At 36.9% G+C, this 16821-nt stretch overlaps 1 protein-coding gene across 2 annotated transcripts in view; it reads left to right on the top strand.

Moving 5' to 3' along the window:
• vav3b (vav 3 guanine nucleotide exchange factor b) overlaps positions 1 to 16821 on the top strand; it is a 52914-nt gene that overhangs the window by 8190 nt on the left and 27903 nt on the right. For both annotated transcript variants that reach the window (XM_079379902.1, XM_079379901.1), the window contains exons 3-16: positions 599 to 657; positions 736 to 801; positions 1198 to 1300; positions 1585 to 1677; positions 1797 to 1865; positions 1958 to 2061; positions 4195 to 4294; positions 4466 to 4561; positions 8161 to 8229; positions 9956 to 10042; positions 10140 to 10225; positions 10308 to 10440; positions 13304 to 13413; positions 15136 to 15237. In XM_079379902.1, coding sequence (XP_079236028.1) covers positions 599 to 657; positions 736 to 801; positions 1198 to 1300; positions 1585 to 1677; positions 1797 to 1865; positions 1958 to 2061; positions 4195 to 4294; positions 4466 to 4561; positions 8161 to 8229; positions 9956 to 10042; positions 10140 to 10225; positions 10308 to 10440; positions 13304 to 13413; positions 15136 to 15237 — 1277 coding nt within the window. The remainder of the gene's footprint in view (positions 1 to 598; positions 658 to 735; positions 802 to 1197; positions 1301 to 1584; positions 1678 to 1796; positions 1866 to 1957; positions 2062 to 4194; positions 4295 to 4465; positions 4562 to 8160; positions 8230 to 9955; positions 10043 to 10139; positions 10226 to 10307; positions 10441 to 13303; positions 13414 to 15135; positions 15238 to 16821) is intronic.

Below are 16821 nucleotides of genomic sequence, written 5' to 3'. Positions count from 1 at the left end.
TTGCAACGTATATTTAGCATAGAGTATATTTAGGCCACACATACACACACACACACACACACACACACACATACATGCATATATTAAAATAAGTAAATGAAGCTTTACAATGAAACTTTTTTTTTTGTGCCTTTAAAACTCAGTGTTCTCATTTTACGGCATTTCCCTAGAGCTGCAGGTTTTTTGTTATGTATTAAATCAACAGAAATTCCCCCAACTTGCATTGCATCACAAACCTATTTAAAATGGGACAAACACTGTGAAGGTCAGACAGAAATGATCAACGATCTTGTTAAAAATAAAAATAAATGTTCTTAGAGTATGTCCAAATTTTGGCATCTGACATCTTTTAAAACAGGCTGCTTGGCTGGCTTTTTTCACTAATCGGTCTTCTCTTTTTTACTTGGAGAGGATGTAATGAACAGTTTGCTTTCATAAGTACATAATACATATCTGTCTCAAAAGGCCGGAGAAGCATGCTGAAAAACACAATGACTACAGATAAGCTAAAGGTTTATACTGTAGATAGACCGAAAACTGAAACCGGCTGACACATATTTCTAATTTGCAAATGAACAACTTGCTTTTGTCTTTCCAGGTCATTGACACCCTATCAAAACTCTCTCATATGCCTTTTGCACAACAGAAAGGAATCAGGTGAGTTGTAGAAAATGATCAGTTACACATCATCTTATTCTCTGAGCTAAAACAAAGTATTCTGTACCGATTTCACAGGTCATTTCCCACAGAGGAAAGCACTGAAAATGAAGACATATATACGCATTTGGCAGATCTGATTGAGTAAGTATGAAGCTCTCTTAATCTATTTGGGCAGTTGTTTTGCTCTGAAGCAATGAGATGTTAGTTTTTGACTGAAACTCCTTCGCACTTGTAGTTTTAGTCACCCACATATATGTTCATGCTTTGTTATGGGAGAACAATTCATATTTTCGTTTTATATGAGATTCATAACCTACTTGGGTGTTGTGTGGGAGGAATGTGAATGGCTGATTAATAGCGAGTGTGAAAACAGGAAGTTACATAGGAATTTTCTGTAGAAATAGACCCATGCATACAGCAGTGCACTGATCTATTACATTTAAAAACCAGTAGCTGCAAAGTCTGAGAGTTTTGACCAGAACTGTTGTGTGTTAATAATTTTATAGCAACCTAATCTGAATGTGTTTGTGTGAACAGTGAGGAGCTGGAGGAAGATATTTATGACCCTGTGTATGGAGATGTGGAGGGAGGAGAGGTGTATGAGGATCTGATGAGGACAGAGGCTGCTGCGTCTCAAGCGGTACTCAAATGACTCAATGCCACACACACAAACTCTAATGCATCAGTGTTGATTTCCTTTGTAAAACACCTACTCCTACTCCTACCAGAAATATGGTTGCTTTTTCGTAAGTATCTCTATGAGTAAATTCAGTGTAAACACGAAAAGCACCAGGAAAAAACAAACTTCCGTCTTTAAACCGGATGGGTTGCATTGTGACCCTTTTAGACTTTATTAGGTTGTGTTTTTCAAGCTGTTTTTTTGGATGGCTGGCTGTAGTCTGAATAAGTGAGTTGTGTTGACAGAAACAGGCCGAGGTGGATATCAGAAGCTGCTGTCTTCTAGAGATCAAACAGACAGAAGCCAAATACACTGAGACCCTGGAGACCATTGAGAAGGTGAGATTCACATTCTCAGGATGGAGAGTTTTATCATACCGTGCTTCAGATCTGTAGTGATGGACAGCTGCTTCTCTTTTCTACATGGAGCTAAAAACTGTTTTTTTCTGTCTTAACAGTACTTTATGATTCCACTGATAAAATTCATCTCAGCAACAGAAATTCATAAGATTTTCATCAATATACCAGTAAGTAAAGCTGATCACAAATGTTTCTGCATTTTGTTTTGCATTTGACATTTCCAACAAATTTAAATGATGTTTATATTTGTGCTTCGCAGGACCTGGTTAAAGTTCACAAAAGCCTATTGGCTGAGATTCAAGACTCTGTTCAAAATAAAAATGCAGAAAACCTCCACCAAATCCTCATTATTTACAAAGACAGGTATTACTGTATTATGTTACAGTATTTTAACTGAGAAGCAAAACTGTGTAAGACTTATGTCATCTTTATAAGTAAAATATATATATATAGAGATTATATACAATTATGTATATCATACATACATAAACACACACACACAGATAGATATACAGTGCTGTGAAAAAGTTTTAGCCCCCTTTGTTTTTTTCACATTTGCAAGTGCAAGTAAATGCAATTTTTAAATGATGATTTCATTTATTAAGGGAAAAAGCTACCTACCTGGCCCTACGTGAAAAATGAATTGCCCCCTCCTGTTAAATCATGAAAGAACTGTGATTAACCACATTATTTTAGAAAGCTGAGTTAAATTTCACTAGCCCCACCCAGCCCTGTTTACTGCCAGACCTGTTGAATCAAGAAATCACTTCAACAGAACCTGTCTGACAAAGTGAAGCATGCTTAAAGAGCAACACATCATGCCTCAATCTGAAGAAATTCAAGAATAGATAAGAAACAAAATAGTTGACATCTTATCAGATTGGAAAGGGTTATAAAGCCATTTCTAAGGCTTTGTGACTCCAGCGAACCACGGTCCGAGCCATTATCCACAAATAGAGAAAACTTGGAACAGTGGTGAACCTTCCCAGGAGTGGCCGGCCTACCAAAATTACTCCAAGAGTGCAACGACGACTCATCCAGGAGGTCATAAAAGAACCCAGAACAAGATCTAAAGAACTGCAGGCCTCACTTGCCTCAATTAAGGTCAGTGTTCATGATTCAACGATAAGAAAGAGACTGGGAAAAAACAGCATCCATGGGAGAGTTCCAAGGCAAAAGCTATTCCTGACCAAAAAGAGCGCAAAGTCTCACATTTGCCAAAAAATATCTTGATTATCCCCAAGACTTTTGGGCAAATATTCTGTGGACTGATGCGACAAAAGTTTAACTTTTTTAGAAGGTGTGTGTCCCGTTACATCTGGCATAAAACCAACACAGCATTTCATAAAAAGAACATCATACCAACAGTCAAACATGCTGGTCGTAGTGTGATGCTCTGGGGCTGTTTTTCAGCTTCAGGACCTGGGTGACTTGCCATAATTGATGGAAGCATGAATTCTACACTCTGTCAGAAAATCCTGAAGGAGAATGTCCGGCCGTCAGTTTGTGACCTCAAGTTCAAGCGCACTTGGGTTACGCAGCAGGACAATGATCCCAAACACACCAGCAAGTCCACCTCTGAATGGCTCAAGGAAAACAAGTTTTGGAGTGGCCAAGTCAAAGTTCAGACTTAAATCCGATTGAGAGGCTGAGGCAAGACCTTAAACAGTCCATTCATGCTCAAAAACCCTCCAATGTGGCTGAATTAAAACAATTCTGCAAAAAAGAGTGGGCCAAAATTCCTCAACAGTGATGTTAAAGACTCATTGCCAGTTATTGCAAATGCTTGATTGCAGTTGTTGCTGCAAAGGGTGACACAACCAGTTATTAGATTTAGGGGGCAATTACTTTTTCACGTAGTGCCAGGCAGGTTTGGACAGATTTTTTCCCTTAATAAATTAAATCATTATTTCAAAACTGCATTTTGTATTTACTCGTGTTATCTTTGTGTAAAATAAAAATTAGTTTGATGATCTGAATCATTCAAGAGTGAAAAATATGCAAAAAAAACAGGTCTGTACACACATACACTGTTCACAGCACTGTACACACACACACACACACGCTTGTTTTTGTGAATTGTGGGGACTTTCCATAGACTTCTATTGTTTTTATACTGTACAAACTGTATTTTCTATCGCCCTACAACAACCCTACACCTAAGCCTACTCCTTACAGGAACACACACACACGTTTGCATCCAATTACATTTATTTCTCTTATCATTATTTTTTTATTTACTCTTATTACATTTATTTTTCTTTCTTTATTTATTAATTTTTATGTGAAATGTTCAATGAAAAAAAGCAGTTATACTGAGGAAAAATGAATTAAACGTGGGAGGTGACAGATTTTCGAAATCAAATTTTGTGGAAATCTGCAGAGCTTTCATTGAATTTCTGCAGTCCTAGTTAATATTTCATATTTCTAGAATGATATTACTAAGCACTGCTGATGTGTGTGTTTTTTTGCTAACATTTACCCTGTCTGCTTTAGGCTTCTGCTTTATGGAAAATACTGCAGTCACGTAGAATCAGCCATTTCTCTGTTAGACTTCATCTGTAAGGAAAAAGAGGGTGTTCGACTGAAACTAGAGGTTCAAAACACAGTTCATTTTCTGTCATAATTACAATATTTCATTCTCATTTTATAGTCATAACCTAGAAAAGATAATTTTGTTTACAATGTGCTTTTCCCATAACCAGATCACTAAACAATTTTCTTTTGAGGTTTTGTAGAGCCTTATTCAGCTTATTTTGTGTTGCAGGAATGTTCGAAGAGAGCCAACAATGGGAAATTCACTTTGAGAGACTTGCTTGTGGTTCCCATGCAGCGAGTGCTAAAATACCCACTACTACTCCAGGTACAGTAACATACACGCTATTAGCATTATATATGGTCCTCTTTTAACATTTTGAATTAACACTAGAGCAATGCATATCACAATTTTGGATGAGCTTTTTTGTATACAGCACTGTCAGAATGGCCCTGTCTGAGTGTCCTACTGATATTTACCACATGGAGGAGCTGTCTGGCTAGGTTTCTCTTATTTTCTGACCACAATGCTACATGAGCTTTCAGAATTTCTCATTGCTGTAGAAAAGTTTTATTCTCCTGTTTTCAGATGAAGTACAGCTTATTCAAATCAATACAAGATGTCATTATATTAAATTCAACGTGAAACTATAGTCACAACCCGTTTATTTACATTATTTACATCCATATTTTCTGAGCATCACAAGGCTATCCAAATAAATGTAGGAGAGGACTTGATTTTATCCATTGGGAACTTTTTTACAATGTTTTGCAAACTGACAGACGATGAGTGACTTACTTTATAAGGTATAAATACTGTTAAATAGTGAAATTATGAAATCTGGCAGGATAGGGTCGATTCTGATGTCATCAGATCAACTTTGAAGCCAGTCTCTCAAACCCTCTAGCAGCACCAGCAGCATACGTTTTGAACAGAATGGTCTAGAATAAAATATTTTTTCCTCTCTTTCCTTTGGTTTTAGCACGATCAATGTACCTGGTGGATTTGATTTCCATCCAACTAGATTTAGAACAGAAAGTGAGTCTGTATCTTGGTGTATGGGCATATTTTAAAGGGAAAGTTCACCCAAAATGTAAATGATTTATACACCTTTATGATATTCCATATGATATTTTTTTTTTTTCATTATTATTTCTCCATGTAATGAAATGTAAGTCCCAATGGTGTTTAGACCTTTCTGACTTTCAAAATATATTGTTTTGTGTAACAAAAATGATTTGTAAATTTTAGTAGGCTATATCTGCTGATAACCTTTTAATTACTTTTCCTAAAATGACCACTAGAGGTGCTATGACCAAACAAATCTACTCAACCTTACAATGCCAGAAAACAAAAGCAAAATAAATGTTCTAAGTTGAAAATTTCAATTGTGTAACATAAACTAATTTAATATGTTTATATTAGACTGATTAACTTGATCACTAACCATATCAAAATATTACCAATAGTTAGCAATCTTGTATGAAATAGTAGTGGCTTCTTTTGTCTTTCTAGAACATTTTACAGTTAATACAGTGTTTCATAATAAGCCAAGTGACTTTTATTAAGTTAAATGTGGAGACGGCATATCTAAATGTAAATAATATAATCATCATAGTTACTACACTAGTCCATGCTAAAGTTTTGTATGCGAGAGGTCCTTCACCACAGGACAGAGATGGCATGAGAACAGAAGTGAGTGGACAAGTGTTAGAGACGTGTGTCGCCGCACACCTGCCAGCCTGATACACACACACACACACATATATAAACAAAAGCAGGGACAGGTGGCAGTGTATCTGACATTCTGACCCATGCAGTCCTGTTCTCAAGCACATTGTGTCTACTTCTTCTGGAATAATGCAGCATATATATATTTTTTGCATATTTGCATGTTTGCGGTTGTTTATATAATAAAGCCTCCAAATCACATTAAATCTAATTTATACACACCCAGTATGAACCATATAAATAGGTTGTTTCATATCTGATGCAGTTTTATGTTAGTATAATAGAGATACTAAATTATTTTAGTATGATACTCAATGATACTAATTCAAAATATATTTTTAACATTTTTCTTAACATATGGTAAATATGTCTACGTGATTTTTTTTTATTTTATTTCAGTTCATTTCATATTTATTTTATTTCAAGTAACAAAAATGTTTTGTTGTTGAACATCTTTAGTTGTCATTAACTAGGATAATCCTGATCTGATTAAATTTGTATTTTTGAAAAATAGTTTGACTGTGACGGTTCAGATCATATTTCATGTAGTTTTTTGAGATTTATGATGTGATGCAATTGTAACATCACTCATTGCTCTTATGTGGCATTTAGTATATTTTGAATGAGAAATGCGCCAGAGTTTTAGACACTGCATATTAACTGTTGTGTAAATATAGTAAATACAGTCTGACACTTATGTCATTTATGTTATGTTGTTTTCAATCCTCTCTTCGTTTTGCATTTCTTGCCTTTGTGCTGATGCGCAAGCCATTACTATGGCAACTAGGGTAGATATTGACTACTGTACACTGTCGGCACAAATGAATTGCAAAAAGACAGTGTAGATTTAAAAAACTAATACAGATCACCACTATCAGTTAGTTTTGAGACAGAAATACACATGAATGTGTGAAAGGGGCAGGATTTACTGGTAGAGCTACGGGGACGAACGCTGAAATCTCATTAATCCATAAGGTAGGTAATTGGGTCTCCATAAGCTCCTGCTTCGTGTTATACCTCCAATACGTTTAGGAATATACGCACACCTGAGTCTAGGTGCATGTCCTCACACACACACACACATTCCCAAACACATACGCTTGAGCTTCCATCAAAGTCACAGCAGTGGTCTGGGTCAGAATGTAAATCTGGAAAGAGTGCTGAACTTTCTAATCACCTTGTTTACTCGCTGCGATTGGGCTGTTTGTCTCTCTCCAGCAGCATTCGATTGCACTCTGAAAACAAATGCATGTTTCTGATGAGCTGCACAGATTTCACACTTGGAACAACACCAGCGTGTTTGTGTGCTCACGAGTCTGTTTGCGCACAAATCCAAAGGCCAGATTTGTTTATCAAGTTAATTATTTATGTTATAGCGTGGATCTCAAAAGGTTCTGTTGACATTCTTCTCCATATCGGGGAATAAATCTGGTTCAAATCAAATTGTTCGGCATTCCCTCAAAACTATGGTGTGCTCGTTGGAAACTTGGCACTGTGGTCACTGTTCTGTCCTTGGGTTTTCAGAAGTTTTTAGTGAAGCAGTCTAGCCTTGACTCTTCAGAGTTTTGATAATGATGTTGTGTTTTCATTTCATGACAGAACAGAGAATGAACTCAAAGACATATATGTGTGATCATGACAAAGAAACAAAAGGATAAATCATTCAAAATATCTAGTTTAAAAACAAATCAAAATCTTACAAATATGCTTAAAATAGTTTTCAAAAACTTTTTTACATTTGCACCAAAATATTTAATTTGCTAAAAGTTTATTTTAAATATTAATAAGTAGTTAAGCACTTTTGTACAGAGCCACCTTTTGTGCGAGGCACGTGAGAACAAGATATTGTGGCCGCAATTTAACTAAACCAAAATGAGGGAACTTATTAGTACAACATGGCCATGATTTACCCAAAATTATGGAAAGAAATAATAAAATGTGTGATATCTAATTTTCCTCACATGTCATGTGCATAGGTCTGTTTCTAATTCATTGTTTCATTGTTTTCTAATACGAAATGATAAAATACTATGCCAAACTACTTCTTTCATTTCAAGAATTTCACTGTTTTAATGAGGATTCTTTTCTACTACTTTGTAATATCTGGACATTATCATCATTACAAAAATTAAAAACACGCTCATCTTAAAAGAGGTGAATTCAACTCATTTTTCTCTCATTTTTTTTAAATATAGGAATTGGTGAAATATACTAGCGACAACACAGAAAAGAGCAACCTACGATTAGCCCTTGATGCCATGAGAGTAAGTATAGATTTCTTATGGAGTCTACAGCAAAATCTTTCAGAAAATACAGATTTAAAGATTTTAGACATTATTAGAGGTTATTATATGCGCAAAGAACACACAAAATGTCTTTACATGTGCAATTTTATTCCCTGCTTGATATATTTCCTACTGAACCTGAATGTTTGGCAGAGCTTTTCCATTTTTTTAGTAGTCAATAGGCTTTAATTTTGTCACATTCATGAACCACGAATGGCTACTTGCTAGTTGGCTGCAGGTCGTATGTAGATTCAGTACTTTGTGGTTTGGTCAGTGTTCAGGAGTACACTACATGGCCTCAACGTTAACACATATAGACCAAAAGCCACAAAACTCATCATTACCAGCCATGATTTCTCTTTAGCACGTGCCATCAGTATAAGATCATCCCTGCGTATACTTGGTAATGTTTTCTTTAATATCGATGAGATTATGGGCACCTAGTATGTGAAGTGATGTCAATGGCTCATTTCAGTCTCACTGGCAGAGTAGGTGGAAAGCAGATTAATGGCTATGTGAGACGCCGTAATGGAACAGAGGCCTGCGATGATTTAATTTGTTGGAATTATCATCTCAGTGTTGATTGGTTTAGCCGGATGGGAGCTGTGAGAGTTGCTCAGACAGGGACTGAACTCATCTAGCTGCCTGCCTGTAAAATGGTGTGTTTAATTTAGACTCATGAGTGAGTGTTTGAGCAGAGGCTGCCTTTTAAAATGGAAATCAGCCGAGATCCACGTCATCCCAGTGGGGTGCTTTAAAAGGCCTCTTTCAGTATTTGGAGATGTTTGTACTTGCTGATGAAATGAAATAATTTCATGTGGAGAGATAAATACTGGATATATTTTTTCGTTCAAAACATTGTTTTTCATTCATTTCATTATTCTTTTATTACTAATTATAGTGTATTACCTGTATAATTTTATAGCATATTTTCATGAAAAGAACTTGAATTTTATAATGTCTTTTAGTATTAGTAGTTTGTCTCTCTGTTGCTTTAAAGCCCTGAAACCTAACGAGCTTGTTCTCAAGCATGATTTGAGTCTTTTTTTTGTAATAAGCATGTTGGTGAACACACACACACACACACACACACACACACACACATACATACATATTGGATATATATATATATATATATATATATATATATATATATATATATATATATCTATATATATATCCAATATATGTGTGTGTGTGTGTGTGTGTTACTTTTGATCAATTTAATGCCTCCATGCCAATAAAGACATTTATACTGTTATATAAATTCTGTTCTTCTGAATTTTCTATTCATTAAACAATCCTGAAAAAAAATGTATCATGGTTTCCACCAAAATACACTATATTGCCAAAAGTATTGGTACACCCCCTTCACTTCCAAAGCTGTGACAACAAAGATGATAATAATAAACAATAAAATATGTACTAATGGAAATTAAGTAGTCAAACCTGTTCATTAGAAGGGGTGTCCCAATGCTTTTGGCAATGTAGTGTATTAAGCAGCACAACTACATTATTTTCAACACTGATAATAAGAAAGCTTTCTTGAGCAGCAAATCAGCATATTAGAATGGATCTTGTAAAGGATCTTGTGACAGTGAAGACTAATTAATTAATTTTTCCTGTTTATTTTCCCCTCCATAAATTAGTATCTATATGATATGTGCATGAATCTAGGTCAGTTTTCTTTTCTTTCATTAAACAGGACTTAGCCCAGTATGTAAATGAGGTGAAAAGAGACGTTGAGACTCTGAGGGAGATTGATCAGTATCAGAGATCCATTGAGAATTTGGTAAGTTGTACATAATAAACATGACCTCTGCTTTAAAAAGCATAGTTTACTCATGCCATCATTGTTTTCCCTTCTGTCCACGAATGTCCCTTGACAGAACCAGTGCTTACTTTCTTATGGAAGACCGAAGGGTGACGGTGAAGTCCGTTTGGTGTCAAATGTGGACAAGCGCAGACAGGACAGGTGAGGCTTAAGGCAAAAACCTTTACTGCAATCCACTCTTGTTTTTACTTTCATGCCGTGTCATGATGTGTCGATGTTGCAGACATATTTTTTTGTTCGACGTCGCTGTAATTGTCTGCAAGAGGCGTGGGGACAACTATGAGATGAAGGAAGTGATCAACCTCAACCATTACAAGATCACCAATAACCCCACTACTGATAAGGACTGCAGAAAGGTCAGTGAGAAACACAGAAAGCTCAGAAAACCCAAACATCAAACAGTCATATTTTCTATTGATCCCAGAATCTGCTATTCATCATATTGTTCCATTCTGAAGGGTTTTATAGAGGTCGGACTAGCATAATTCAAGTGTTCTGTAGAATAGAAATCATTCCAGTACTTGCCTTCTCCACAGATGGCTCCAGTAACTCTCCTTTAGATCTCCTTTGAACTGTTAGTGTCATAGAATAAAGTCTATGCTGATTTATTTTTCATCTTTTAAAATTTTTACGTCCTCTAGGTTGCTGTAGGATATTCCAGTATCCAAACCATTTTAAGGACAGCGTGACTTACCAAAGTGCATTTTTATGTAAATTAGTCATGCTGTTGTAAGCTCTTTAAAACGCTTAAGTCAGTAAAATGTTCACATGCAGAACATAGGAAAAGTTGAGATGTTCATCATTTCTGATCAAATACATGCTTTAAAAATGTTCTTCGATCAAGTAAATAATGCTAAAAAACAAACAAATGTTTGAACAACTTTCAGGAACTACTGCTTCTCAATGCAGCTTTTCAGTTACAGTATAATCTTTTTTTTTTTTTCTTTTTTAAAGCCAACAGATATAGCATCTGAGTTGGATTAATGCATTTCTTCATTTAAATAGGCTTATACTAAAAAATGATTTTGTGAGTGTTGTCTCCTGGGTATTCATGAGATGAGCAATCATGCCATGCCCTTTTGTTGTTGTCTTTGCTCTCATATACATTTTTTACAGAGATGAATAACATAATACTGAACTATTTAAAACCATGTAAATAAAGAAAACAACTTTCACACAACTATTCAGGTTATTATTTCAATAAATCCTCCTAGTTATTTAATTTAAATATTACTTTAAATTGATACACCAACAGAAGTATTTTTAAATATTTTTCCTCACACTTATTTGTAATATATTTATATTATAAATTAAATATATTTAAAATAGAATAAATTTTGAATTGCATGTACTTGATTATTAAAATTAAATATATTACAAATTAAATTATATATATATATATATAATTTGTAGTGTGTGTGAACTGTGAGTCAACGTATGAGTCACTTTTCATTCAACAACTTGAAATTTTAACAGCCAGGCCTTAAAAAAAAAAAAAAAAAAAAAATCTGCCCTTATACTAGAATGGTGAGTGTAACTAAGATCAGGCTGGAGAGCCCATCGCAGACTGTGGCAGACAGATGTTTCTGCTCTTTATGAGGGTTGATGGATGGTGACAGATTGCTGCAGCATGTCGAGTCAAATTCTGCATGCTGAACCAACCGCTATGGAAAGACTTGGTTGCTTTTGACGATAAACAGTCTAAAGTCTGTGTTCATTGTGCAGAGTTTTCAACGTCATGTCAATCAGAAGTGGCCATAGTAAGTGTAGTGTGTATAGAGGGTGCAGAGCTGTGTACTTGGATCGATGTGCTTTTTCAGTCTGTTAAGGTGGACAGCTCAACCTCAGGTTACCTTTGGTTTCTGATGTTCTTTTGGGGCTTGGCAATAGTGATACAGATGTAAAAATAATGTGGATATGTCTTTAAACTTTTGATATTTTTTTCTCTTTTATGCCTTTCACCAAAAGGAAGGTTTCTTCTGAACAGATGGTCTGGTGAAATCTGTCTCAAGGAGACCTTGGCCAGGCAAAGCCCTGCTGGCTTTTCTGTTTGAAGTGCCTTTCTGGCCCTCCTCAGGACACATACACACACTTACACTGATGGATCTTATTTCTTCATGTCTTTGACAAGACCTGTACACAACTGCAAACTGTCTCCAAAACACATGCCCCACAGACATTGACACATTGGAAATCTTAAAAAATATAGTAAAACTTCACAACAACCATCATTAATAACTTTTATAAATATGATCACATTACATAATGCTCAAAACAGTAGTTTTAGAGGAAAGAAAAGTTACTGATGCCACGATCTTTGGTTTGCCTGCTTATATTGCAAACATACTAGAGCTTTAACAATTTAAAAAAACAAAAAGAGTGCAGTTTCATTGACTGCAGTGACTTTAACCAGAAATCTTGTCTGGATTTAATTAAAAAATTACAATTATAAATTGATGTTTTTTTTTTCCCCAGTTAACTGAAAGATGACGATTTTGTTTTAGCATGTATTCCATATTTTGAATAGCTTAAACTGTTTTTAAAAAAAAGTTTATTTAAGCTTGAATAATTTTTTGCTTTTGTCATTTTTATTACGGTTTAAAAAATAATTCTATTTAGCTTCAATTTATTTGTGTAGAAATATTAATCATTTGAGTATTTAATCATATTACTTATTTTAGCTAGGTGCTTCAAAACACTTCATTTTTAAGTTTTTAATCTATTATTATTATTTTTTTTTTTAGTTAAACTACCGGAAAATAAATGTTTAATAGTTTTAGCTTTAGTTAACAATAACACACTGGACTGGTTAGCAGCTAGGGTGAGATGCAACATAACCCTTAGTAGAGTGAATAAATGCTACACCACAAAAACTTACACATGAATACACACACTTTCTCACACACACACACACACACACACACACACACACTGAATGGTAATAGTTAGTGATGAATGTGTCAACTCCCCCAAGGTTGCCTCTGGCTGTCTATTGCTGTGTAAGATAAAATGAGCCCCCTTTTCCTTACCCACCAACCCTCACTGCCATCACAACTTTAAACCAAAACCATAACCCCTTAATATTCTAATACAGTAAATGTATGTCTTTTTTTAACACAATGTCTTGAGGTATATCCATATTGAAAAGTTAGATCTTTACATGTAAGTCTAATTTGTATTTTTAGCAGTTATTTTGTTATTTGTCTTGTCCTCTGGCAGTGGTGCTACGGGTTCTACCTCACTCACCAGCAGGGGCAGAGTGGATTTGAGTTCCTGTTCAAGACAAAAGAGCTGAAGAAGAAATGGCTGGACCAATTTGAGATGGCCATGTGAGTGTGAAACCCCAAATCACAATTCTGTCACCACCCTCATGTCGTCCCAAACCTTAATGACTTTCTTTGCTCAGTGGAACTCAAAAGGAGACATTTTGTTTTGCTCTTTTCTATGCAATTATTCTTTGTATTGACTTAATTTGAACTGGAACAGAAAGACAGGGCGGGACATATCAAACAGCCCCGCCCCCTCTGAAAATAGCCAATAGCGTTTGTTTATATCATAGCTTGGGCTAAAGCCATTGAGCTACGTAAAGCTGCATTTGACAGGGTATGACAGCCACGCTTCGAATTCTAGAGAGCATTTGATTGGACAAAGTTTGATGAGAAGATGAAGTACGATGTGACGTCAAAAAAAACGTTGAGCCATTTTGGCGGAAGTGACGAACTGCAAGCTTTGAATGCTTATATCTTCTAGATGCGAATTTTGTCACTGTTTTGGAGCACACCGGCTTACAGATAAACTTAAGACTAACATATTGATACTAACACCCAAACTTCAATTTTGATTTCATGGGACCTTTAATTTAAGTTCAGTGCTGTAATTTTGGTACTGTTCTGTGACGTGTGACAAACTCAGAATTCCTGGAATGCAGGATCTAAATGCAAGGGGTACTTCATTGAACAAAACTAACAATAACACTAAGCGGCATAGTTAGTTTACTGGGGTTTATATATACACAGGGGAAGACAATCAAGGGAACCAAACAACAAAAAGACTACAAAGGGACAAAGACCAGACACAGAAAACTGGAACACAAAGATGTTAATTGATGAACTGAAGTCGTGTCAGTAACTTGCGGATTATTTTGTTGTTTTTATCATCCATTCCTCTCATTCTGACGGCACCCATTCACTGCACTGAATCCACTACTGAGCAAGTTATGTAATGCTAAATTTTCCCACATGTATTCTGATTTGTTCTGGCTTACAATGTTATAATGGACCACTTTTATGAGAGTGAGTAAATGACAAATATTTTCATTTTAAATTAAATAAATTTTAGGTGACCTTTCACACTGCATTCAAATTCTCCCTGGAACTTTGGTCAATGCAAATCCCAGAGTAGTACACACGACAATATGAATCTACTTTTTTGAGTTAGAGAGGGGAAACGTTTGCACACATCATCTTACTTTCAATAAGGCATTCAACATTTTTATAATGGTGTAATTTGATGTCAAGCAGCTTACTTCGTTCTAGTACATGGTGACATCCTGTGCCTGGGATGTTGTTGAGATTTGATAGCACAATGTATTTACTCTGGAAGGAATGAAAAGAGAGACGGAGAGGAAAACTAACGAGAGTTCTGATTTAGAAATTGTCCCTTGTGCCGAGAGTCTGTAATGATGTTTCCCCTCCTGCTTGATTTATAGGTCACCCTTTAAAAATGTGTTTCTGTACACGCACGTATACATGTGGTTGACTGTGTGATGATCTGAAGGGTGCATTCAAACAACAAATTACACCTGCCGCATGCACACAGCTCTCTTGATGCAAGAATCAATCTTAGAGTCGTTCGGGTAAAGAGCTTCCCCACTGCTCTGATTTGTGCCCAGAATTGGAAGGTCTGGTCCTGGCCCCGTGGGCCACAACATTCACCAGCGCTTGGCCCCCGTTCACTCTGTCCTCTTAAACATGCAGTTTGTCACATGCTCATTTTTCCAATCAGCCAACTTTGCACCATTGGTTTACCATATTTCTGATTTTCCATTTCAGATCTAATATTCGGCCTGAGAATGCCACATTTAACTCTCACCAATTCAGGATGCACACTTTCGAGAGGGCCACCAGCTGCAGCTCCTGTCATATGCTTCTCAGGTGAGCTGACTGGACTTCTGAGACTTTTAGTATTTTGTGTGCTGAAATAAGTTAAAGGGGTCATCAACTAAAAAAACAAAATTCCCTTGATCTTTTGACATACGTATAAGAGGTCCTTGTACAATAATAATAAAAAAACATCCTGTAAGTTTCAGAACTCAAAACTTTGTTAGTCTAAAAACAGTTTATATTGAAGGCAATCTACCAAAATGACAGCTTTTGGAATGTTCTACTCTATGATGCTAGAGACGTAACCATAAGTAACCTGAGACGTTCCCTTCTGTAGGAAATTCGTACTGCATCCTCTAGCGCATTGGTCTCAAACTCAATTCCTGGAGGGCCACAGCTCTGCACAGTTTAGCTCCAACCAGCTCCAAATCACATCTGCTTGGAAGTTTCTAGTGATCCTGAAGACCTTGATTATCTGAATCAGGTGTGTTTGATTAGGGTTGGAGCTAAACTGTGCAGAGCTGTTGCCCTCCAGGAATTGAGTTTGAGACCAATGCTCTAGCAGTTGCTATGGGGAGTGGTATACCCATGCTGAGGAGAGTGCATGCCAAACACCAAGGCGAGCACTAAATACCAACTCTACCAAGGTTATGGGAGTTGTCCCAAGTATGCCTTGACGGCTGTCAATGACACATTCCCCTTTGGCCATAGGCCTGAGCTGCATACCCAAAGAACCTACCTGTTAAAGCCTGGGCTTGAGGAAGCCTGAACCCAGGGCAGAGCTCGAAAGCTTGGAATCAGAAACAAAGAGATTCCTTTAAAGAGCACCTGTTCTGTAAAATCCACTTTTACATGGTGTTTGGACATAAATGTGTGTTACTGAGGCCGAGACAGGCCTAGGAACCCCATGTGACTGTGAAATGCTCAAGGAAGAAGTTACTTAGTTCAGCGGAAAGCCTGCGTCCTCAGAGCCCATGTGGATTGGACCCTCCAATTGAGGGGAGCATCGCCAACTCAACCAGAGTAGTCACAGGATAAGCTCCATAGCATTATGCTCATATATAACTTGAAGGAGCGAAGCACCCAACTCTCCGAATGAGAGGGGGACACAGACGCTTCACTTGGGAGCAGTGTGCTCATAGATGACTCTCTAGTGTGAGGGGAGCACTACAAGCTCAACCACAGGAGCAGCCTATCAGGGAGACAGAAAAGGGCCTAACAACCTGGTATTGCTGTCTCACAGAGCTCTGGGGAGGATGAGAGGGAAATTCAGATGCTCAGGAGGGAGCGGCATGCTCATAGGTCACCCTCTAGAGCAAGGGGAGCACTGCTAAGCTCAACCTTCAGAGCAGCCTAACAGGGAGGCAGAAAGTCCTAACAGCCTGGCTTAGTTGCTTAATGGAGCTCTAAGAAGCGGAGAACTTGACCCACAGAACGAGAGGTGAACTCAACGCTCGGTTGGCAGCGTCGTGCTCATAGGTGACCCTCTATGGTGAGGGGAGCACTTCTAGCTCAACCGAAAGCAGCCCACCAGGAAGGCAGAAGTTGGCGTAACAACTTGGAGTGGCTGCCAACCAGAGCTCCAGAGAGCGGAGGCTCAGCTCTCTGAATGGGAGAGGAACTCAGATGCTCAGT

The sequence above is a fragment of the Barbus barbus genome (assembly GCF_936440315.1).
Source record: "Barbus barbus genome assembly, chromosome: 26".
Lineage (NCBI taxonomy): Eukaryota > Metazoa > Chordata > Actinopteri > Cypriniformes > Cyprinidae > Barbus > Barbus barbus.
This window is presented reverse-complemented; position numbering and strand designations above follow the sequence as displayed.